The sequence below is a fragment of the Peromyscus leucopus genome, chromosome 4 (genome assembly GCF_004664715.2).
Source record: "Peromyscus leucopus breed LL Stock chromosome 4, UCI_PerLeu_2.1, whole genome shotgun sequence".
Classification (NCBI taxonomy): Eukaryota; Metazoa; Chordata; class Mammalia; order Rodentia; family Cricetidae; genus Peromyscus; species Peromyscus leucopus.
Window position 1 is genome coordinate 127,610,506 of NC_051066.1, and position 25,310 is coordinate 127,635,815.

Here is a 25,310-nt window from a genome sequence, read left to right on the forward strand (position 1 = left end):
CTCAAATGCCAACACTCAGAATGCCATCTGAGGGCCAGGAGCTGGAAAATGCCAGTGCCTCTCAGCCCCTCGGCACTGCACGCTGCCCCCAGGAGCTAAGCGGCAGCCTCTTGGGAGAGAAAAAAGGCTGTGAAGAACCAGTGAGGGCAGAGTACACAGTACAGTCCCCTGGGCAGGGGCTTGGAAGCGGGGCACGTGATAGGCCTTGCAGGGACCTAAGATCAAAGTGTCATTGCTCAGCCAGAGCCCAGGACAGATTTCCAGAGAAGGTCTCAATCGTTTTGGTTTGGTTTTGGTTTTGGTTTTTCAAGACAGAGTTTCTCTGTGTAGCCCTGGCTGTCCTGGAACTTGCTCTGTAGAAAAGGTTGGTCTCGAACTCATGGGGAGATTCACCTGCCTCTGCCTCCCGAGTGCTGGGCATAATCTATGAGGTTTTTAACTGTATGATCCACTTTGAGTCTTGCTCTGGGATATTGAAGCCCCTGGTTTTGCTACAGTCTCCTATCCCACTGGGAAGAGGAGGCTCCAGGCAGATAGACGACGGCAACCAATCCCCACAGGCATGGGTGGGGAGTGGGGGGTGCGGAGGGGGCTTCCGGTTCAGGCGGCGGCTGTAGAAGAATCTCCCAGTGGCCACCCACCACACAGGTGTCTCTCGGTGTCTGTCCCTCTCCTCTGTGCAGAGTGGGCATTGCCTGGAGAGACGCTGGGCCCATGTGGTCGCACAGTCCGCAACTGAAACAGAAGCAGGAGCGAATGGACATGATATACTGAGCCGGTGCCCAGGAAGCCTCACAGACCCCCCCCCCAGGGGCGGCTCCTCCCTCCTCCCTCCTCCCTCCTCCCTCCTCCCTCGGTAGCCATATTAGTCAGTGGATTTTAGCGCATCCCTTTCCCAGGCTACCTGAAGTGCCACTGAAGTGCCACTGAAGTGACAAAAACGGGGTCCCCCAGAGCTTTGGCACCAGAAGCCTGTCGTCACGGCGCCTCTGTTCTCCCTCTGGGACTCAGAAAACTCCCACTGGAGGCTTGGAGGCCTAGGCCACTGCGAACGCCAATTATAGAAGACTGTGCTCAGGAAAGTAGGCCCTTGTGTGTCATCGAGTAGGAAGAGAGAGCTATAAAAGTGTCCAGGTCCTTTCCCAACCACCAGATTGTCTCAAAGGTAAAAGCGGACAGTACCAGCGGCCGGTGGAGCCGTGACTCAAAGCGGTGGGAGGAAGTAGCCTGTGCAGCCGCATCCTAGCAGGACAACCCTTCACTCAGTCCCTTAGACACTAAACCCTTGCTCTGGGCCAAAAGGCTCTGGAGGGGAGCAGACACAAATTCACTAGGAAGAGCAAAAGTTCCTGAATGGAGCCAGCATCCATCTGCCGGGCTGAAGGAACACAGGGAGGGTATAATTACAGGACGCAGCACCTCCCAGCAGGAGGGAAAATGACCTGAGGCTTGGGGCCAAGCCAGGATATGCGATCTAGACCGACCTGGAAACAGTGAGCTGGAAACAGCGGGCAGAAAAAGCACATCCCACAGAAGACTGCCTGTCTGCCTTCCGAAAATACAAAAGTGTCTATATCGATTGCGCGTGTCTACAGGGACCGAGCGACTCTGTAAAGGTGCAAAAGGCATGCCTGCGTAGCCTGACTGCTTCAGTCCTTTCAAAGTTGAAGACAAATACAAAAACTCCTCATCTAAGTGAAGGGTGTGTGCACTGCGGGGTGGCTTGTGATAACGTTTTTCCAAAAGATAAATCTGAAGTAAGTAAAATAAAATTTAAAAATGGTTTAGAGACTAGTCCTCTGCATGTGCGTGTGCATGTACGAGAGAGAGAGAGGAGAGAGAGAGAGAGAGAGAGAGAGAGAGAGAGAGAGAGAGAGAGAGAGAGAAACGACTGAGGGAAATGACTGTGGAGTTGCCCATGGACTCTGCCCCAGCTGGGGAGCACTTTCCACCAGGGACATACTGTGCTTGTTAAATGAAAATAAACAGAATCCAGAAGGGGCTGGTGGTTCTCTGGGTCACAGGCTCCTCCAGACCTCTGCAGGGTCCCAGGTTCCAAAATAGATCTATACCCCCCCCACCACCGCCACCCCGACCTGGCAGGCCTGGTCCCCTCATCCTAGAGGAGAGCCAGAGGCAAGCTGGGGCTGAACTCCTGGCCTGAGAAAGGACAGCCATGGCCGTGGCCCAGGCTATCCAGGGCCGAAAAGACACACGCCTGCCGCTGTGGTCCTCAGGGTCTCTGGCTTGGCAGGACCAAGGTAATGCTATTGCTCAGGAGTTCAGGAGGGGACAGAGGCCAAGAGGACCTTCCACAGAGCTCATTCGGCTGATTGCAGAAGCAATTGTGTCTGAGGTCCATCTGCCTGGGTTGGTGCTGATCCACTGGGGAACTTGGACCCAGCAACTGCAGTCTCTAGGCCAGTTTCTCCGGCAGCGTACGTGGAAAGAATTCTACCTTCTATTCACCTTTGGTGCAGAGACGCTGGCTCTTTCCAACACCAACCCAGGTGACAGAAGGCTATCTGGAGTTCTCTGGTGCCAACACTTAAGTGGTGCTGCCTCACCCCATCCTGGGGTGGCCAACATACCACCCAGAGATGGCATGGTACCTCACATCCTGTTCCTCACTAAAGGGTGGGTCTCTTCTGCTTGACCTTAGCTACAAGACCTGAGGGGCTTGGCTGCTTTCTCTCTCACCCTCCCCGGGATCCTCTGCCTTGGAAACCAAAGGGCTGCCATGTATATGAAGCCTAAGCCACTCAAAGACCAGACTGTCTTGGCCAACAGCTACAGGTAAGGCTGCACATAGCGAGAGAGGAAATGCTTTTTTTTTTCTCTCTCTCTCTTTCTGGTGTGTGTGTGTGTGTGTGTGTGTGTGTGTGTGTGTGTGTGTGTGTGTGTGTGTATATATGTCTGGAGGTACTCATGTGACATATTGTTGTCTTGGGTGAAAGATTATCAAGTACAGCATGGTGCCTGCTGCATGAAACTTGGCCCCTGGCTCCCTGACACTGACAGACTGTCCTCCAGGGTTGTCACCATGGCTCCCTGACACTGACAGACCGTCCCCAGGCTGTCACCATGCCCAGAGTTTCCTGCCAGGACTTTACCGTGCCCACCAGTGCTGTGGGAGGTGCCCAGGTAATGACTGCTGGGAGGTGGGTAGCGCTGTGAGGCCAGGCCGGTCACAGCCCTTACTCACTACCCGGAGGATGAAAAGCAAGAATCTGGGGGACGTCATCTGGAAGGTGCAGGGTGACCATCAGTGGGGATCTGGATTGGTGACATTGTCTTCTTATTGCTCCAGATACTAAAGGAGGCCAAATGAGCAAGTGACTCACCAGGTATGGCTCATTTCTCACCTGAGTTCTGGAGAGCAGAAAAACCAGCTGTTTTGGACCACTGGCCCTGTGTTTGGCTTTGGGTGGTGGCCTTCCTCTCCTGCACTAGATATCAGCTCCCTGTGAGACAAATGCAAGGCAAGGCCCAGGACCCCACAGGCTCACCAAGGAAGCACCACGGCTCCCTTGGATGGCTGAGTTCCAGTGGAGATGGGCAGGTGGGACAAGGACTCTGTGTCCCCTTGGGTTTCCTGGAAGACTACCAGGGTCTCAAGAGGCCAGGCCCTGTTCCACTACTCCAGCCTTCAGCATTCAGGGCAAAGTGACTGACCCATTCAGTCCTCCAGCTACAGCAATCGGTCCAGGAATAGCTATGTGCCCTGAGCTGGGACGTTTCCAAAGCCGTCCAGAAAGAGGGTTTCTGTTTCTGAGGGCCGCTGAATTGAGAGAAGATGGTGGTGGTAGTGGTGGGCATTGTCAGAGGGTAAAGCCAACAACAACAACAACAACAAAACCCTGGAGAAGAAAACACAGTCTCCACTACTGTCTAAACTCCTAGATCCAGCCATATCTTATGCTAGATCTTGGCTTCTCAGCTGTATTGCTCACCAAATTCTCTCTTTGACAAACATTTGAGCAAAAGTCAAAGTGCCAAACAGCAGACATGTGTTCTCCACACTCTGCCTCCATGCTGGCCAAGTGAAAATACACCTAGGAGTTGGTGAGTTCTCTATACTTGGAGGCGGGACACTTAGAATGACCAGATGGAAGCTTCCAGCCGAAACCCCTGCCCTGAAGGAGAAAGATGACACCCAGATTCCTCTTTGGGACTGCCCAATGGTGAGGATTATCCATTCAATAAATTTTTGTGCATGCTTCTGTGAACCTGACCTTTGGACAGGCACCAGAAACTAAGACAGAAATAACGGGGGAAGGGTGGGGGTTGCTGAGCCTGAGTCTTTATGAGGCAGGGGAGTGCTTTGATAGGGACACTTTGGCCGGGGCATTGGAGCAGTAATTAAAGGGATAGACAAGGCAGGCCTTCCAAGGAAAGTGACAGTACAGGGTGGCCCTGGGGTGACCTTCAGGTACAGCTTTATACCAGAATGTGAGCCTTGAGGCTTCAGGTGGCAGAGGACACAGAGAACCCAGTCAAGTGACAGACAGCCCCACAGGGGTCTGTGAGTGACCAGTCTAGACTTCCAGCCAGAGGCTCAGAGCACAGAGGTTGGGCCCACGTGTGTGGAAGAGAGCACTTGATGGGCACCTTGGAAACAGACTAGCATGCCTTCCCAGCAAGGGACAGGCAGCCCTCCGAGACAGTGACAGGACAGTGTTCTGGTCCACGCAGGCTGAGAAGGAGCAGAAATCTCTGACTCTCAGTTCTGGAGCTCTTTCAGGAAACCCAAAGCAAGGTGCTGGTTGGAAAGGCATCCGGGGACAACGTTCTGCACTTCAGTAACCCCAGATGTCACTCAAAATCAATACACCTCTCTCCTCAGTGACCACCACCACCATCAAGGACCAAACCCTAGGCTTGCTCTGCCCTTCTGGACCTCTTTTCCAAGGGTGTTGATGCTGTTCATGGAACCCTGCCCTGCCCTAGCCCCCTCCCCAAGGCCTTTCCATCTGATACATAGGCTTGAATAGGTGCCAACCTACGAACCCTGGCAGCAGACAATCCTTAGACCACACAGAGGAGTGACGGCTGTGCTTTATTTAGCGTGCACTGTGCATTGACTATGGGATCCCTTTTCTAACTTTAATCATTATGAGGCAATGGTGGCTATTAACCCCACGGGACAGAAGAAACAGTCCAGGTGGGGTGATGTAACTTGGCCATGGACACAAACAGACATACAGACCATGAGAATTACATACAGACCAGACAGGCCTGTGGGCTCAGGGTACTCAGAACTGGAACAGAGAGGTATGTGCCAAAGCCAGTGGCAAAGCAAAGCTGGCTGGATGTGGGGCCAGTGCAGAGACATTGAGGGAGAGCACGGCTCCTGGGCAAGCCCAGCTACACAGCCCAGGCTCCCACACGGAACACAAGCCAAGCTCTTTGTGCTTTCATTGAGAATTTTAAGACGTGATACAGCATTACACCCAGCTTAGTGGAAACACTTGAAATGATTTCTGAAGCCGAATGGCAAGAGGTCGTTTGGCCTTCACCTGGCTCTCTGGAGCTGTGTGCCTCTGTATCCTTCGGTGGCCTCTGTAGAAACCTCAATACCTGAAGTCACTATGCTGGTGACATCTCTGAAGAGACCTAGGGAAGGTCAGTGGCTAACACATGAGAGAGGAAGTCTTCAAATAAAATCAGACCAACCAGCATGACGCCGTGGGGAAGACAGGAGCAGAAGGCCTCGGGGAACACCCACACGCCTGACCTGAGAGATGATAGCTATTACTGTGTTTAAAGCCACCAAGCACTGGGGTCCCTTGTGGGCGCTGAATGAATGGAGGGGCAGAGTTGGTGGGCAACAGTGCTCCGGACAGAGAATGTGGCCTGTGCTTGTGTGCAAAGCCCTCAGAAAAGGCTCCTGGGCACTACTCACAGGTAGTGCAGCTGATAGGTAGCCATCCCAATGTGTCCACTGGAGACCCAGCTCTTCTTTTGGTCTTGCCGGTGTTCTTCTGTGAAGTATGACTGTCGCCTCTTTCTGCTGAGAGCTGTTAGCATAGCCCTGTGTCTGCTCAACAATCCCTGTTCAGAAGTGAAGTCACGTTTCATCCATCCACTCATTCATTTGTTCCCTCCATCATTAAAGGGGTCTCCTGTGGAGAAGGCTTTCCACTATCGTCTGGAGTCCACACCTCCACCCACAGGAGGTGTAAACACTATTCCTGTGTCGGCTTCAGACAGGCTGGGACGCCGGAGGGTCTTGCACACTGCCGGGGGGCTAAGAAGCAGAGAATGGTGGGGCTGCCGGGGGGATGGGGCGTAGAGGGGAAGGTAAGGGCTCCCGAGCCTGCCCTCTTCTCTATCCCTGCCCCCGTCCGGTGCGAGGCCTCTCAGACTGTGTGTCTTTGAGCAAACAACTCAATTGCCCTGGGCCAGGTTTTGTTTTCTCTGTGGTAAAATGGGAAGGAATCCTGCGGGGGCTCGTTGGGGTCAAGAAGTGTGTCATGACCATAGCTGCCCTTTAGTCTGCATTCCTGTGTGTCAGGTACGGGGCACACAGGAGGCTGGGCTCCTAGTCGGAATTCATGGGCTTCCTCCTCCACGGAGCCATCTGCAGTCAAGGAGACCAAGGCAGAGGTGGCCCGCTGAGCTCTGACCGGCAGGCAGGCATCTTGAATGCTGGCTGCTGTCTTCATCTGCAGCTGTTTTTCCTGCCAGAGCCTCACACCTGGTCCAGGGCTCAGGCCCCAGTAAGCTCTTATTCATTCATTCATTCACTCTTCATTCATTCATTCATTCATCAGGAGTTCAAAATACAAAAGAGAAGAAGCACTACCATGAAGATGGGCTGCCCGCACCCTGAAGGGCAGAACCCAAAGGCAGCCCACTCAGCACAGCTACCAGTGCCCAGTGGCCATGCCCCCCCCGCCCCCCCCCCCTGTGACCATGGCCCCGGGGACAAAGCCCTGCACTCTCGGGCTTTCCTTGCTGTGTATCCAAAGGAGGGAGAAACACAAGCAAATGGTGACACCAGACATCCCTAGTGCGTCCCTGGACAGCATGGCCTGACTCAATTTCGTTCATGCCCTGTGAAGTCGGTACTGGTATTTTTCTTGCTCAAGAAGAAGCCAAGGCACAGAGCTGAACCGACTTGGTGACAGCCACACAGCTGGGAACCGGTAGAGCTAGATTTTGAACAGCAAACTGAAAATTCCTCCAGTTGCCGAGCCAGGACTTCATCCAGCATTCCTCAAACAAGAGCTGGGCTCTGCTCTGTGTTTGCAGCAGGAGTGTGAGATTTAGGGCCAGCCACCTCTGATTCTAGGGGTACTGGCCAGGATACTCCCCAGCCCAAGACTTACCACCCAGAACAGGAAGTCCTGGGACAGCCTACCCAGGAGACTTCTGATTCCCGGCGCCACCACGAAGCCAGAGCCACCACAGGGCAGAGTGCCCCCGCCCCAGGCCCCAAGGGAGAGGAGAGGCCAGGAGCCAACTGTGCTGGGCACCCACAGGACTCTCCTCCAGCCTTGGAAGGCTTTCTGTCTCCAGGCTGCTTCTCCCCCCCCCCTCGCCTTGCTCCCTCCCTCCCCAGGCTGCTCTGGGGGTCACTGCCTGTGTTCCAAGCCTAACTTGGAACCAGAGGGGGAAGGTGGAGGGGCCGAAACTTGAGAACCAGCCTTTGGGGGACAGGGGTGGGGGTGGAGGAGAAGAGAAAGCTGGGGAGAGGAGACGAAGAAGGTTCAGAGGCTTCCCATTTGGGAGGGAGCCTTGCATGAGCTGTGGTCCAGCGCGTGCGTGCATGCATTCGTGCATACGTGCGTGTGTGCGTGTGTGTGTGTGTGTGTGTGTGTGTGTGTGTGTGTGTGTGTGTGTAAGGGTGGCCTCGAGCCTGGCCAGGGAGGACAGGCCCACAGCACAATCAAAGCCTCGGAGGCAGAAGGAAGAGGCAGGAAGGGACAGAGAGGACAGAGGTGCCTGGGGGTGGGAGGGTGGGAGCAGGAGGCGAGGCCTCACAGGGGAAGCCAGCAGCTGTGGCTGCCCCGAGTATAAATAGCCCAGAGGAGCTGGCCCTCAGGACTTACCACGGTAGGACTCTGCAGCCATAGTCTGTCTTCACAGGCCCCAGCTGCTCAGCACATCTGGGCTGGCTGTAGGTGGGTACCCACCCCGGTACCTCTGACGAGATCACCTCACCACCACTTGTTCCCAGATGCTCTGCCAACCTGCCATGCTGCGAGGTGGCCTCCTCCTGCTGGCCACCATGGCTGCAGCCCAGCAGAGAGGGCCAGCACCCAGTGGGCGCCGCCAGATTCACCGGGTCCAGCACGGCCAGTGCAGCTACACCTTTGTACTGCCGGAGCCTGATATCTGCCAGCTGGGGCCCGTGGTACCTGAGGCTTTTGGGGGCTCCAACAGCCTCCAGAGGGACTTGCCTGCCTCCAGGCTGCCCCTGGCAGACTTGCGAGCCCAGCGGGCCCAGCGTGTGAGCCAGCTGGAGAAGATACTAGAGAATAACACCCAGTGGCTGCTGAAGGTACAGCTGGGATCATGTGATGGGCTAGGGGGTGGCTAGGGGACTGTGCTATCACCAGGTAGAGCGTCAGCCCAGAGATGTTCATCACAGGACGGAGGGGCGGGGCTCTGTGTTGTAGCGAGCCTCTGGGAGGTGGGGTCAGAGAGGGCCGGCGATGAGGATGGTTATCAGGCCTTATAGGCAAGGCTGAGTGAGCATCATTTGGCCAGGAAGCCAGGCTTCTCACAGATGTTCATTCATTCATCTAAGAGGAATTTGCTGAACGCTGACCATGAGTCAGGACCATTCTAAGTGTCGGGCATCCCCACAGGAACAGAACAATACATTCTTATCTAATGGGCTGGGGAAAGGGTGCCAAAAAAAAGTTGTCTGCTGTGTGGGGCAGTGACACATTATGGGGGCAGAGACAGGAAGAAGGCGCAGGCTGGCTTCCCAGGTCAGATCCTGGCAGAATCTCTGAGGAAGTTAAGAGAGCAGTGGGCACCCGGAGGGCATCCTAGCAGAGGTGAGGGCACAGGAGCACATAAGTTGGGGGCGGGCACAAGGCATTCATGGAGGGATGAGCAGGCCACAGAGGCCCTTGGGACTTTGGCTTCTCAGTGACTTGGCTACCACAGCGTTGTGAACAGGCTGAGCACATGGGGTAGAATGTCCAAGTGTGAGGTCTCCATGGATACTGCAGGCTCCATGCATGAGGGTCTGGAGTCCTGCAGGGTGGCTATCTGATTCTGATTTATTCTGGGGCTCCCCGATAAACTGGCAGTCAGATGGCCAAGACCAAAAGGTAAGTACACCACTGCAGTCTGGACCCAATGCCAGGGCCAGAAGGGTCTCTGGCCATCCTCTCGACACAGTTTATGCCCAGTTTATGCACTGGGTACAGGGTTAAAGAAGACAAGCTGGGCTAGGAGCCTGAGGGCAGATCCCGTCCTGTGGGTCCAGGATGTGGCCAGCCAGAGTCCCTAAGGAGGAGTCACCTACCAAGAAAAGAGAAGGAGACCTAGAGCCAGGTGGGGAAGGGACTGAACCAATCCATGGAGGTTTAAAACAAGGTAGACAGCAGTCATGCCTGGCAGACAATGAGCCAAGGACGATAATGGCCATCCCAGAATGCCCCTCTCCCCCCGGTGGTTTCCAAACGGTTGGAGTTTTTTTAAATTCTTATTACATTTATTAACTTATTTATCTGTCTGTACATGTGTGTTGGCATGCACATGCCACATGTGTGGAGGTCAAGGGATAGCTTCCAGAAGTTTCCACCTTCCACCATTTGGGTCCCAGAGTTCAAACTTGGGTCATCAGGCATGTCAGCGAGTACCTTTATCTGCTGAGCCATCTTGCCAATAGATAAAGGTACTTCTCAAATCATACACTCAGTTGGTAGGAAAGGTTTGCTCTCCCACAGAACATACACATTTGGTCTTTACACACATGAGCCCATATTTATCTAACACACCCCTGGATGATCTCCCTGTAGTGAGCAGACTCTACTACATGCATTGAAACCCTGTCCCCCACATGCTTTTACACCCCCACTCCCACCACCCATGTAGCCTCCTGTCCCTGCTGCATCCCAGCTGCTGCTTCTTCCCTCCTGCCCCTCCGCACTTCTAGGCCACCCCCATCCTGTGTCCGCGTCCCCCTGGAAGGCTTTCTCAGCTTCCCACACTGACTGCTCCGGGCTACATGGAGCCTGGTTCTGTAGGCAGCTGTCCCCGAGTCCTATGACATGTCTGAGTCAAGCCTTCCCCTCTCCATCCACCTCTCACCAGATGTATCCCGGGCTATAATGAACAGTAGAAAATATGGGGATCGTCCTATGCCTCGCGGTCCCCAGATCTTCCTCAGGCTCAGAGGGGACAGGGCCCCTCAACCTCCTCACCCCCCCCTCACGTCCCTAGGAACTTTCCCCTCTCTGTTGGTCTACTCCTCAGCATTTAATCATCCCCAAGCATCCCCCCATGTCAGGAAGATGGAGGCGTTGGGAGCAGCAATAGCTATAGCCCAGACTGCCTCCCAGGTCCCAGATCCTAGGACCACAACTCAGCTCATCTTCCTAGGCTTCAGTACAGTGCAGGCAGCCAGCAACATCCTCTTGGGTCTGCCCGGAAGCACTCTTCAAGTACCCAGTCCATCCGTCACGGCCCCACCTGTACCAGCTGTTGGCTTCTCTGTGCTCACTTGCCCAGGACTTGCTCTCTCTCCTTTGGGCACTGCCTTTACTTCCTGCTAGCTCTCCACCCCAAGTCCCACCCTCTTGTCCCTTGAATCCCCCAGTCCTGGTGTCTGGGAAACAGCTGAGTCAGTAGAAGAATTTGCCTTGATGGTCTTTGAGACGAGTCTCTTGGCCCAACTCTTTCTATGGTACGGGATCCTTCTTGGGTGTCATCCGCCTAGGCTGTTAACCCAGGGAGTCCTGTGGGGCTGAGGAATGTTGGGAGAGTCCTCCAGCCTGACCTCACATTGGTGGGCCAGAAGGCACTGATTAGTCACGTGGTTGTGGTTGAACAAGCTGGTTTCCTCTCTTACATAGGTCAGGCGGCGCTGGGGACACTGTGAGACTCTCAGGCATCCTCTTTGCTGTGTCCCAGTGGCGTGAAGCTCACCAGGCGCAGGGCCGGTGGGTTGATGGGTTTGTAGGCCCTCTGCACAGTCCATACGTGAGTCACCCCAACTCTGAACTCAGTCATGGTCCCTCTTATTCACATGGGACAAAGGGCGGTGAGATATCTCTTGGGGCAAGGAATGTCACCCACCCCAGCCGTATTCTCAACAGGTTCCCAACCTGGGCCAGTCTCTGGTGGGCAGTCTTGCCATCTTCTGGGTAAGGGGCCTCGTGGGTTGAGCACTTCCTTTCGCATCCCTCAGCATTCATGCCTGATCACCCAGCACCTGTAAAGCCCTCTACACATCAGACTATGGACCTACACACACCCGGAAGTCACTTGGATTGAATGTCACCTCCTTGGGTAGCAGCAGAGCCCAGAGGGGAGAACTTTGACCCTGAAGCTCCAACTGTACCTTCCCTTCATGACTGAGAAAAGAGGCCTTGCCTCCCCAGGCCTCACTAAGTAACAGCATTGCCCTCCTCTAGTAAAATTTAGCCAGACAATGCCCAGGACATCCTCTGCTCACTGGCTTCTCAGTGAGTCCAGGTCGTTTGATCTAGGGTTCCTCTGCAAACAGATGTGAGTCCTAAAGGTTTAAGTCTTTCATTGTCCCCAATTGAGATTCCTCTGGCTCCTTTGAATAGACACATGCACACACACACACACACACACACACACACACACACACACACACACACACACATTGTCCAATACACGCTCATACCCCTTGAACTTGCTTCTCATCCCAGGCAGGGATGCTGTGCCTTCTGTGACAGCTGGTACTCTCTTTAGGCTCCTGTCTCTACCTGGCATGCCTTGGAGCCACCAAAACTCAAAGTCTCCTCTTTGACTTTTTTTTTTTTCAAAGAGTTTGAAAACATTCCCTGATCACGCTTCACCACAACAGCACAGCTAAGCCTGCCCAAGCTCTCCGCCTGAGGTCCTTCTCCTGAAGCTGCGGGGGGGGGGGGGCCCTCTCTGTTGCGAGCTCCAGCACCTACCTACACGTCTTTAGCTCCCTGCCTGTTCCTTCAGTTCACCTATGGGGAAACTGAGGCAGAAGTGGGCAATGGTTCTCCCTTCAGCTGCACATGCCTTCCTTCTCCTGACTGGAAGCTGGGAGCTGGAGGGCGATACTAGAGGGAGCCTGTAAGTCACCATGTCCCCATTGTGTGGTTGCTGGGGTCCTGCCACCCACACTCACGTTAGCCCCAGCCTCACCTCTCGCTCTTCCTCCCTGCACCCCTCCTCTGCCTTTCTTTACCCTACTCACCCCCCCCACCCCACCCCCGCTCCTAGCAGCTTCTGCTCTGTGGCTCATGGCCCACAGTGCCTGTCGTGGGCTGTAATCAGTGCTCATTTCTGCTCCGTGCCTCCACCTGGGTGAACTGTGTGGCCAGGAGGGATGAGGGACAGGCATGGACAGTGAATGGAAATGCTTCCTACTGAGCCATGTGGTTAGCCACAGACCTCCCTGGTGCCCAGGGACCTTTACTTGGGACAGCAGCTATAAAGCAGGACAACAGAGGTGGCTACTCCTCACCTGAGCCCCAGCCTGGCCACAGCCGCCAGTCCACAGATCTACCTCTCCTTACTGGAGTTCACAGACGGTATTTACTGGTCTCAGGTCTTTCAGCCATAGAGTGTCATCCTTGACCTCTCCTTGTCCCCACATTTCTCTGTCTATGAAGGAGGAACACTCAGTCTGGACCCCAGGGCTGGACCCTAGCCTGTGTCCACTGCCTGAGAGCAGCATACCGTCCCCAGTCTCTAGGGCCACAGGGAAAGAGTAGACACCACCCACTGAACTCAGGCTCTGCGCTTCCTTACCTGTTTTGTGTAAGCGCTGCTTTAGGGTTCTGGGGTCCGCCCACTGCCCCAGGCTCTGTCTCCTCTCCCATTTTTATCTTTCTGTCTGTCTGTCTGTCTGTCTGCTGTGTGTCTCTCCTTGTGTCTGTTTCTCTTTTTCTCTTTGTTTCTATCTCTGAATCTGTTTCTCTTGCTCTGTCTTTGTCTCTGTGTCTCTGTCTTTGTCTCTCTCTCTGTATCTCTCTCTGTGTCTCTGTCTCTGTCTCTCTTTGTGTCTCTCTGTCTCTCTCTCTGTCTTACTCTCTGTCATCTTGTGCTTCTCTCTCCTCCTCTGTCTCTTCCTGTCTCCTTCAGATGCTCCCCCAAAGCCCCCAAAGCCATCTCTCCTGCTCCTCTCTCTCTGGGTGTCCAATCTGGAGACCTTGGACCCAGGCCCCCAAGGCTGGTGCCCACCCTCAGCCGAGCAGCTTGGCTCAGATCCTCTGTCCACAGCCACAGAAGGAGGAGTCGGGCTCCACTGATGTGCAGGCTCCTGGCGGCAAATAGATGATCTGGGCCCCCTCAACCCAGTGGCCTGGCCTACCGGCCAAGGGTCAGCAGGGCATTCAGCAGGAACCTAGTGTGGGGTCCTGGCCCCACTCGAGACCCTCCCAGGCTGACAGGGGCTCCCAGCAGCCCTGGCCTCCCCAGGCTGCCTGTAAATTCTTGGCATTTTCAGCCTTCGGTTATGCAAACAAAAAATAAATCTCAGTTGCCACAAGAAATAAATCTTGGTTGCCGAATGAAATAGCTTGGGGTTGATTTCCTAACCTCTCCGCTGGCTTTCTGGGCAGTCGATGCGGGGGATGGGGTGGAGCAAATGGCCCCTGCCTCTCAGAGGAACAGGATGATTCTTCCAAGAAGGGCTTAAAAACTGCTGCTCCAGAAGTCCTGGCCTGGGGATGAGCAATTGGCTGATATTCAACTGGAGGCAAGAACAGCGGCTGCCTAAGGCCCGTCCTGCCCCAGAGGGACAGGTTTATTTGTTCGTGTGGCTTGGCCAGTCAGCCTGTGGGCCAGGGCCACGTGTGTCTAGCTCCCTCTCTTCCAGTGCCTAGAGTGCTCAGGCTAGGATGTATATCCTCCTCATCTCCCGAGAGCAGGAAATGCAAGCCCCAGACGTGCCCATGAGCTGTACTTCCTCTGAGACATTCGGTCACCTCAATCTCAGCCTCGGCGTAGCCCTGGAATATATCTGTGTTGGCCTTAAGGGCTACCCAGGGCCCGAAGCAGCTGAAGTTGTGATGAGGAGCACGTCCTAAGGGTGCATTGGCTGGCTGTGGGACCCTGGGGGAAATCACCTATATTTGGCTTCTCTAGGAAGTAGAAATCATCTCACTCTCTGCCTCCCAGCATAACCAAAAGATAAGGACAGGAGAAATTAAGGTTGACATTTCCTGGGCACTTTCTATGTACCACACAGTTGCGCTGGGTACTTTGTATAGATTTTAGCATTTCATTCTAACAGTGGCCCTGGGAGATGAGATTGTCAATGATGAAGAAACTGAGGAACCAGGCGATGGGATGGCCCGTCCAAGATCACATGGCAGGAAACGTAAGATCAGATGAGAGCCATGCTTTAAGCCAAGGCCAATTTCTCATAGATGTGAAGGCTTGAAATCCAGGGAGTCAGACCTATGCCTGGGGGTCCCAACTGTAACACTCCATCCTTGCCTCGGCCACAGGATGGCTTGTGACTGACCCCCAGCTGTGTGCTTGCCTCCTGTCTTGGCAATAGCTTGGCCTCTCTGGTTCTGTTTTCTGTCACAGGAGGGGGCACTGAAGTGTTGAGATCAAAAAGATTGATCCACAGGCAGGGCATGTCTCCCAGGAAACATCACCTTGGAGCCTGGAGAAGGCAGGGAATTGACATTGGAGTCAGGTACCCAGGTCAGCTCAGGTCTCTCCTCTTACACAGAACCCTTTTTAAAAAACAAACAAACAAACAAAAAAACAAAAAAACTCCCTGAGCCTCAATTTGCTCATCTGCGAAGTGGGGTTTATAATAAATTTGTCCAGTAAAGACAAAGTAAAGTGAAACCTGAAAATATTTGATGGGGTCTCAGGATAAAGAGATACCTAGGGACCCTTAAAGCTGGAAGTACAGCCACATCCCTCAGGAACTTAGGCCAGCAGAGCCTGGTGGACCCCTACTCCTGACTCCAACCCAGCCTCCACTGGGCTATAGCACACAGCAGGAAGGACCACCATGCAGGGGTGAAGGAAGATCGTTTCTGAGCAGCTGTGGGCACCTCCCTCAGAAAGCTCTACAGAGATATGACTTGATCTCTGAGGGAGAGGATGGGGAGAGGGGCCAGCAATGTCCATCAGCCTGGCATAGGCTGCTCCTTGCCAGCATTCTTGTCCATTTGCTCAGCTTGATATAGACTCATAAAGCCTCCCTGGTCTTCCTCCTCGGCTCCAGCTTGGTTTCCTTGCATTCTTTTGGGCACTTTCAATGTTTGCTGAAATGGTTCAAGTGCATAAAAAAGACAGGGAGAGAAAGCATCCAGCTAAAAAGACAAAGCCTCACCAAGGCCATCATGCTCCTGCCTCTGCCTCCTCCTTCCAGCATAAGAAGCTATTCTGAGTCTGAAGAGGGGATGGGATGCATACCCTCTTCCGTCTCCTCAAGGAAGGAAAGGCAAGCAGTTGGACCCAAAGAACCTGTCCATGAGCTGTACATCCTCTGCCACATACAGTCACGTCAGCCTCCTCCATGGCCCTGTGTGGTACCACACACACACACACACACACACACACACACACACACACACACACGTGCTCTTCTCCAGTGTGCCATCTTCAGGGTCTGCCTCAGCTGCTGATGACTCAGGCCAGGCCTGCAGAAACAGTTGTGCCAGCCTAGTAAAAGCCTCGTTCGCTGGCTTTGGAGAGTTTAACTCCCAGCTTCAGTTTACTCGTTTGCCAAGTAGGGCCGGTCACACTTTCCCTCTGGGATGCAGGGGACCAGGCTAGCTAAGAGCCTTGCAGGAGCTGAGCTGGGAGGAAGGAGGGTGCTGGAAGCAAGGTGATGTCACTACAGGTGACATCACTACAGGTGACGTCACAAGCAGGGCAGGCGGAGGCCAGAGACTCCCGTCTGAGCATTTTTAAAAGCCCTCTCTCTACTCAGAGGAAGCTCAGATTCTTGACTTTGTTGCAGGAAAGGATTCAGGATGAGCCCGTCTGAAGCACAGTTGGATTTTTACTTAAAAAGAGACTTTGAGCATGAGGTCAGCAGAAAGAGAGACCTGTAGGGAAGGAGATGGCGCGCTCAAATGTGGATACTTACGGTCTCGAGCAAGTGCCTCAGCAGAAACCATGTTTTTTATTTTGATGGCTCTGGGGTGACATCTCAAAAGGTCTCTAAGAAACTTTCTTTCCCTTCTTTTTAAATAAGTGGGGTTACAGGGTAGTTCTTGGGGTTCTTTGGATGGCAAACAATCTAACAAAACCATGGGTCACAGGAGTTGAAAGGGGCTTAAGACATTCCTTTGACTGTAAACGGCATTTCTTGTGAGATTCCTAGCAAATTGCAGGTTTACAGTGGGGGAGGAGAAAGGTCTCATGTGCTTAGACCTTAAGCGTGACTCACCGCTATTTTGACTTTCTTATTTGAAAACATCTTGATATCGAGACAATACTGTCTGTGTGTTGGCAACCAGCGTTCACTGTACTGGAATTGTCTGTCGGCTCTCAGGGGAGGCGGGAAGCTAAAGCTTTGACCAGATCCCAGAGTGAAGTGTCCCTTTCCCTCCGTCCCACCCAGCAGCTCTGGCCCACAGGGTCTTGCAGCGCATGGCCTGGCAGAGCATTCCTGTAACTCAGCCATTCCCGTCGGGAAGGAAGTACTGAGTAAGCGGAGAGCAGGGCGGGTAAACGTGGAAGGCTACTGGGACCTCTCTCCCAGTGGCCACAGCAAGAGGGATTGCAGCTGGACAGGGATGGGGGACTTAGTGTTCACACTCTTCCTCTTGGCTCCTTGGGAGTTTGAACCATGTGTTTATATCTGCCTTCAAAAAAAGGTTAAAAGTGTAGCCTAATGTGGAGCACATCTGTAATCCTAGCACTTGGGAGGTAGAAACAAGATGAATTGGGTGTTCAAGGCCAGCCTGAGCTACATGAGACCCTGACTTTAAAAAAGCGTATTAAAGAGTTAAAATTACAGACATGTGAATTGAAACTGAAACACACACACACACACACACACACACACACACACACACACACACACAAGGAGCCGCTGAAGCTCTGACCCCCCCACCCCCCAATTCTCAGAGGTCTGGACCACACTTGGCCGTTAGCTCCAGAGTACAGTTCTTGCTATAGTTTCTGGCTGCATGTGGCTTTTAAATAGTTCAGCATGTAGTGGCTGAGGGAGCACACCAGTAGCAACGTGCTCACCTCCTGTCATAAGGCCCAGGTCCCCCTCCTCCCCCAGCACTAAAAAATAAAAATAAATAAAAATTTTAAAAAGGAAAAAAATTGAATGTGCAGGGCTGGAGGATAGCTGGAAAATGGGCTGTACAGTGCTTTGTTGTAAGACTTGAGGAACCACATTTAAAAGCTGGACATGGGGAGTGGGAGGGAGGGAGGGAGGGAGGGAGGGAGGGAGAGAAAGAGGAAAAGAAAAGTACCTGAGGAGAAACATCTGAGTTAACCTGTGGCCTCCACACTCAGGCACATACACACACACAACATAAAATGTTTCAGAACAAAGGAAACAAATTGCCTTGTGAGTTCCTACAAACATATCTCTGTCTGGTACAGCCCAGTCCTGCTTCTCTCTTTCTCCTTGGACTAGCGGGACCTAGCACAGAGCAACTCCATTCTGGACACAATGTCCACAGGCACACGATGATCTAGGGAGGGACTCACGACCCTTCCATCACTGGGAGCTGGGGGCACACCGACATTGTAATGCCCACAGATGTGTGACATGTGAGTATATCCGTCATTTCTGCTGATGACAGAGCACAGTGGCCACCACTCTTGTCGCTCCTGGCCTATTTCCACTCACATTGGAAAAGCTCACTTTGGCAAGAGATTATTGGTGGGGGAGAGGTCATTTTTTAAAACCAAGTCTGCAGACTCCCTGAATTCCACTAAGAGATTCTTTGGGGGCCCAGAGACATCGATGAAGAATAGCTCGTGGAGGGGCTGGAGAGATGCCTCAGAGGACCAACAGACATGGTGATCTCCAAAAGGACCTGAGTTCAAGTCCCAGAACCCATATCAGGCAGTCCACAACTGCCTAGAACTCCATCTCACAGGGATCCAATGCCTCTGGCCTCTGTGGGCCCTTGCACTCATTCACACACACACACACACACACACACACACACACACACACACACACACAGACTTAGAAATAAAATAAATCTTTGAGGAAAAAATGAATACCTGGTGGTGTCAAGCATGGTGGTGCACCCCTGTGATCCCAGTACTCAGGAGGCAGAGGCAGGAGGATCACATGTCTGAGGCCAGCCTGGGCTACAGAGTAAGACTCCGTCTCAAAGAACCAGGAGACTATCTGGCATATATGCTAGCTGCTAAATACATTAATTACACCTGTATTCGTCCTCATTACACTTTCAACACTTCTTTATTTTAGGGTATGTGTGTGGAGATCAGAGGGTAGCTTGCAGGAGGTGGTTCTCTTCTACCATGTGGGCTCCTGGGATCACCGTCAGGTCCTCAGGCTTGGCTGCAAGCTCCTTCGCCACTGAGCCGTCTGGCCTTTCGGTATACTTTTAAAATGCAAACATAGATGAGATGTGTAGCACAAATAGAAGATGCTGCTCCCCGTTGTTACTCCTCCCCAGGGGCTGGTCACTGTGGCTCATGGTATCTTCCTTCCCCAAGAGTAGGGCCGCGCCGTGACAGGAGTGGACCTTCACCGTGACAGGAGCGAGTCCACACTGTTGATGGTGTTTGACCATGGCTGTGTTCACTCACATGCGTCCGGAACACCTCTCTAAAACAGCAGTGATAGGACTCAGCCATGCTGTCAGCCAGCATCGCCATGAGGGGACCTGTAACACACAGGCACTGGGGTTTGTCACCTGCTGGTTACACAACCGCGCCGAGCTGTGTACCCCACCATCAGTGCTCCCAGCAACCCCGGAGGTAGAAGCTGTGGTTGTCACTGTTTCAATGATGTGTCCCAGGGAGGTGGAGACACTTGTCTGAGGCCACCCAGCCACAGGCTGAGGATGGCCATCATTGATCCAAGGCATGACCCCCTCTCTACTAACAGATGCCTTTCTGAACCCTGAGCCTCATGCGCCTTTCCCCCTGAAAGACACATGGAGTCTATTGCTGTCGCCAATCTCGATTGTCAAACCCCACCCACACACTCCCATCTACCTCGGGGCCTTCGTCCTTGCTTTTCTTCCACCTGATACCCCTCCCTCCTGGCTTCCCTCCAAGTGCTGGGATCCCATCCTCTCAGCCCGATGACCCTGGCCAGCTTGCCTTGAACGTTCATCCTGGTTTTGTTCATGGTGCACGTCACTACTACAGGCCTACTCCTCTGTCTAGCAGGAGCCTTGGAATCAGAATATTTGTCGATTTTGCTCATCCCAACGCCCTATACCAAGGGCAGGGCCGGTACCTAGCAAGAAAGAGTTCAACAAAAACTCCTGAGTGGATGTGTGCCTGAGACTCAAGGTCCCACCTTGATGTAAGAAAAACAGTTCAAATTATAATACATATTTATATAGGACACTTTCTAGAACTTTGTGTTGGCGGGGTTCTTTTTTATTGAGGCATAATCCACATATAGGAAAATCCATCTACTGCCATCTCATGGTCTAGGGTATTGCCAGCATCCCTAAAAGTTCTCATGTCCCTTTGCAGTCACACACTCCCACTCAAGGCCTGGTGAATGTAGATTATGACTTGCTAAAATGTCCCTTTGGTGGAATCCCACATTTGCAGACACTGAGTCTGTGTTTTTCATTTTGGAAACTGGTCACTATGGCTGGGCACACTAAGGACTCATTTGTTCCTTCTCTTGGTGGAGCGGAGCCCACGGGGTGACTGGGGCTCAGCTATTCAACTACTTGCCAGTTAAGACCCATTTATATAGATAACACAGCAATAAAACAGGCTCATTTGGACCTGCTCAGCCACCGAGGCCACACACCCAGGTCTGCATGGAGGACCCTTCCTTTCTTCCTTAGTCTCTGCCTACTGAGAGGCTTGTTCTCCTCTCCTCTGCCCTTTCCACACACCCTCTTCACAAAAGAGAATTGTACTTACTGCCTCCATAGAGCATATTTGGAAAACGAGGCCCAGGAGCATGCAAAACGCTGTCAGGGCCCACAGACCGGGATGCAGCAGAGTTGGAACTTGAAGGTGGAGGAGTGTGCATGGGCAGAGGGGATGCTCTCAGGTATGAGGATTTGCTGCTCCAAGGTGCTAGAAAAGGTGCCGATGGTCCGATCCTAAAGGGCAGTAATGCCCTGAAGAAAGCAGAACGCTGCCTGGGTCAGGTTCTCAAGAGTATTCCTTTCCACGCCCACTGGCTGGTGCCTCAGCCTGCAGCCAGCCCCAGCTACCTATCTGGATTGGTGTTGGTATCCAGAACCACTGCCTGGCTGAACCAGGCCATCTGGCTGGGATTATCTGCCAAAGGCCCAGGCCAGTGGGTGGGCTAGTGGACTGGATAACAGGATCCAGCTGTGGATGGCTTATGCCCCGCCCAGCTACTTACAGTCACAGGCCCACTGGGGAAAATCAGTGAGTCTGCTTTTAGGGAGCCCTAATCACTCAGGAGGGCCCTAAGTCACCCCGAGTCCTCAGTCTGGCTCTGCAGACATGAAGGAGGCCTTGTGGAACCTGGGGTTTCCTGTATGTGGATTATAACTTGGAGCCTACCATGGGTCGAAGAAGCGGTTTTGGCTCTGAGTGTGGAGAGGTGTCTAGAAAGTTCTCTACTCAGAAATGAACTTGCTGCTGACTGTCTCAGTAGAAGCTTGGGGCCCTGGAGTCTGCATCTGACTCAGGTTCCAGAAGGCGCATGCTGAGCTGAAGAGTCTAGGGCAGAGCTGGCAGTGTTCTGTGCACCCCAGGCACTGGTGGCCCCAGCCAGGCACTTAGTAGTGTCCCTGGGGAGCAGAGGGAGGAGGCGAACAGACTGGAAGTTCTTACTGGGATCTCAGCAGACAGACTTAATAGCAGGATGTGTGGGGTGAACAGAAAACAAGTCAAGATTAAGGTCTGGGTTTGGGGCTTCGGGATTGGGTGGGGCCATTCACTGACATGATCAAAATGGGAGCAGGCTGAGAGGTCCCCGGACATGGAGAGAGGTGGGACTCAGAGGCCTGTGCTGGGTGCTGGGAAAGCTAGTTGTTTGGCTGTTTCCTTATTTCTCTACTCATTTGTTTTTGAGACAGGGTCTCAAAAGACAGGGCCTCAAGGTAGCCCAGGCTGGCCCTGAATTCACTAGGTAGCTGAGGATACCCTTAAGTTTCTCATCCTCTTGTCTACCTCCAAGTGCTGGAATTATAGGTATGCTTTGCTGTGGAATATCTTTCTGTATGCTGTGAATATGTGTTGCTTTCATTGGTTGATAAATAAAGCTGTTTGGCCAATGGTGAGGCAGAATAGGTTAGGCAGGACATTCAAACTGAAGAAGGAGATGAATAAGGGTGGAGTCAGGGCAGACAATTCTAACTGCCTGAAAAGCAAGATGTGAAAGAACCAGTAAGCCATGGGCCACGTGGTGATACATAGATAAATAGGAATGGGTTAATTTAAATGTAAAAGCTAGCTAGTAATAAGCCTGAGCAAATAGACCAAACAGTTTGTAACTAATATAAGCCTCTGAGTGATTATTTTAAAAGCAGCCGCGTGACCAGGCGGGACAGAGGAAAGCTTTCAATTACAGTGCTTCACCATATCCAGTTTAGAGATGCTTGTCTGAAACCTGTGGAGCTATGGAGAGGTGTTCAGGAAGAATTCCTCATAGGAAAGGATAAGCCATGAGCTGTGAAAGCCCCAGGAGTGTTGAAGCACACAGGTGGCACCCCAGGGTCTCTGGAGCACTGAGCCCTTCAGCTTCTGGCCCCAGAGAAAGCCTATGATTTTCTTAGAAACATATACAACCAACTAGGTATGATGGCACATGCCCATGACCCCAGCACTCAGGGGCTAAAGCTGGAGGGTTGCTGTGGGCTCAAGATCAGACTCCCAAGCACTGGATTATGGAGCAAGACCCTGTCTCAAAAGGCCACACAAACACACAAGAAAAACTAAAGTCAAGGCCCTTGGAAGAGCATCTACTAATACTGTGGCCATAATCCAATATTAAAGACCAAATTGACAGTGAAGTCATTGCCTCATCCAGTGGTGGGTTGGTAACTCCTAGAATTCCATAGTCACACTGAGTGAGGGGGGAAAAAAGATTCTGTAGACAGCCTGCTAAGGATGTAGGCATACAGAATTTCTCTCTGCCATGGTGTCACGGGGCCTGCTGGGCCAGATCTTCTTTGTGACCTGAACTAAAGTTGATGGAAATGCCTAATTGCAATCACAAATCCAAATCCAATGTCATCTTGCACTCACTGAATGTCATGGACTGCTGAAATCTCTTCACAGACCCTCCGGTCCCCTATTGAGGACCCCCCAGCCTAGGGAAAGAAGGAAAAAGAAGGCAAAGAGACCAGGAGAGGCAGGATTCGGCAGTGGCTCGGTTGTAAAAGGAGGGTGTATTTGGGTGTCAGCTATGCTGGTGATAGTTCCAGTATGAAATAAGGGGTCACGGAAATCATGACAAGGTGAATTAGAAGATCATGGACAGGACTGGAGAGACAACCCAATGGATAGAGCCCTGGTCACACAGGCGTGAGGATCTGTGTTTGGGTCCACAGAACCCATGGAAAGCAAGATGCAGGAAGCACATGTCCATAATTCCAGCACTCCTACAAGATGGGAGAGTGAGACAGGAGAATTCCCCTAGAAGCTCTCAGGACAGTTAAATCAGCAGGGGTGAGCAAGAGACCCTGTCTCAAACAAGATAGAAGGCAAGGACCAACGCTCTGGGGATAGAGAAAGCAGGAGGCAGCTAGAAGAGGTGGGGCCCTAGTGTTTAGATGGATCTGTGAGCACACATCCTCCACGTGCTGCAAGAAAGGGTTAGGACCCGTGACGATGCGGAGGAGGAAGGAAGGTGAGGGTAGAGGCCTGGAGAAGCTCCACGCTGGCCCACCCTTCTTCCTTGTGTGCTCCACTTCAAAGTCTCAGTTTTAGCTGGAGGCTTATGAAAGAACACACAGCTGCCTCCCCAATGGTTCCACATTCAGCAGTGTTGGCCCAGGTCTGGAAACCCATGTTTCTAACCAGCTCCCAGGTGAGGTTGACCCGTGGGCCACACTCCCGCATTTCCAGCGCTTTCCCAATGTACCACCGGGACTTGGCTGGCAGTGGAGCGTGCAACTTCCGAAGTGCTCATGGCAGGATGGGATGAGTGGACAGAGGAGGGACAAGGCAGGGTGGACAGAGAAGGGGGAAATGAAGGAAGAATCAGCCTGAGTGAACGTGACCCCCAGTCAAGATCCCCATCCCTCCCTGAGAGCCCTGACCTTCCAAGGGCCCCTTTGAGTGGCCCCAGTGGATCTTAAGGAAGCTTGAGTTCTGGCCTGAGAGACAGAGGAGGGACCCAGGCAGTGTGTGCAGCCAGGAGCAGTGACGGAGTGCCTCAGCCTGAGGACTCACTGTTCACCTCTCCGACTTGATCTTGGCTTCTCAGCAGACCAACGCCATGGCCAAAGAAAGAAAGCCAGCTCAAGGGGTCCAGGGCTCTTGGATGCTGTGACTTCTTCTCTGCTTGGCAGACAGCGGGGCTAAAAGAAAGTTCAGTTTGGCAGATGGACCTGGAAACCTGTACAAGGGAAAGACGGGAGCCCACCCCACCCTGCCCCTGCCACAGGCTAGCTCTCCCCTAGGAAGCTGGGGGAAAGGCAGGGCATGAGAGCTACACTCTGATCCATGCTGTGCCCGTTTCCTAGCAATTCCTTGTCCTTGGACACAATTATTGAGCACCCACTGTGTACCTGGTGGTGTGTTAGATATGGAGAATGGAATATTGAGCAATATTGTACCCCTGGCTTCCTGTAGTTGACATTCTGGAGGGTAAGAGATAAAAAGAGATGCTCAGCATAAAAGTTAGGAATGATAAGAGTGTGACGTCAGTGAAATGTCCTGAGGGAGTATGCCCTGTGAGTGGGGAGAGCGTACTGGGGGAATGGCAATTGCAAAGGACCTAAGGTGGGTGCATGGTGTATGGGAGGGACGTGAGGAGGCATGGATATAGTTGGGTTTCGTTTTTTGTTGTTGTTGTTTTTTTATTCTTCAGGGGCTTGTCATCCAGCTTCCAAATAAATACATGGAGACCTATTCTAACTTATGAATGCCTAGCCTTAGTTTGACTTGTTTCTAGCCAGCTTTTCTAACTTAACTTAAATTATCCTATTTCAAAACAAAACAAAACAAACAAACAAACAAAAAAGGCTGGGTGGTGGTGGCGCACGCCTTTAATCTCAGCACTCAGGGGGTAGAGGCGGGCAGATTTCTGTGAGTTCAAGGCCAGTCTGGTCTACAGAGTGAGTTCCAGGACAGGCTCCAAAGCTACACAGTAAAACCCTGTCTTGGAAATATATATACATATATATGTGTGTGTGTATGTGTGTGTGTGTGTGTGTGTGTGTGTGTGTGTGTGTGTGTGTGTGTATCTCCTATTTCTCTTCTTCTACATTTTGCCTCTGAGCTTTTTGCCTTTCTTTATCCTATATACCTTTCTTATCCTTCTCCGTGGCTTGCTGTGTAGCTGGGTGGCTGGCCCCTGGAGTCCTCCTCCTTTTCTCACCCCTGTCTTCTCTTCCCAGATTTCTCCTCCTATTTATTCTGTCTACCAGCCCCGCCTATCCTTTCTCCTGCCTCACTATTGGCCGTTCAGCTCTTTATTAGACCATCAGGTGTTTTAGACAGAGAAAGTAACACAGTTTCACAGAGTTAAACAAATACAACATAAAAGAATGCAGCACATCTTTGTATCATTAAACAAATATTCCACAGCATAATGGAATGTAACACATGGCCTCTGGAGAAGAACGAGAGATGGAAGGAAGGGTGGAGGGAGGGGTAGGCTGGCTAAGGAGGAAACTGAAAAAAAAAACAAGCTTTTCCTGTGAAATGGAAACCCTGGAATAACACAGAGTAAAGGAGGGGTGTGGCTCACATAGACACTTCTGACTGCTCAGTGGGAGATAGATTGCAACAAGACAGAATAAAGACAGAGGCCAGCGGAGGAAACCTAGGAGAGGGGAGCAGTGCCC

The 25,310-nt window shown here is 52.5% G+C and overlaps 1 protein-coding gene and 1 long non-coding RNA gene across 2 annotated transcripts in view; one reads left to right on the forward strand and one right to left on the reverse strand.

The window, feature by feature from the left end:
* Nucleotides 1–8,050: 8,050 nt before the first annotated feature.
* Nucleotides 8,051–25,310, forward strand: part of Angpt4 (angiopoietin 4) — a 37,280-nt gene continuing 20,020 nt past the window's right edge. Inside the window, exon 1 of the mRNA XM_028887453.1 lies at nt 8,051–8,509. Within this exon, the coding sequence (XP_028743286.1) occupies nt 8,186–8,509 (324 nt within the window). The 5' untranslated portion in view covers nt 8,051–8,185. The remainder of the gene's footprint in view (nt 8,510–25,310) is intronic.
* LOC119087902 lies at nt 18,560–21,370 on the reverse strand. Its single transcript, XR_005091421.1, has 2 exons — nt 20,236–21,370; nt 18,560–19,585 (listed from the first exon to the last, which is right to left on the reverse strand). It is a non-coding gene; the product is annotated as an uncharacterized LOC119087902 (long non-coding RNA).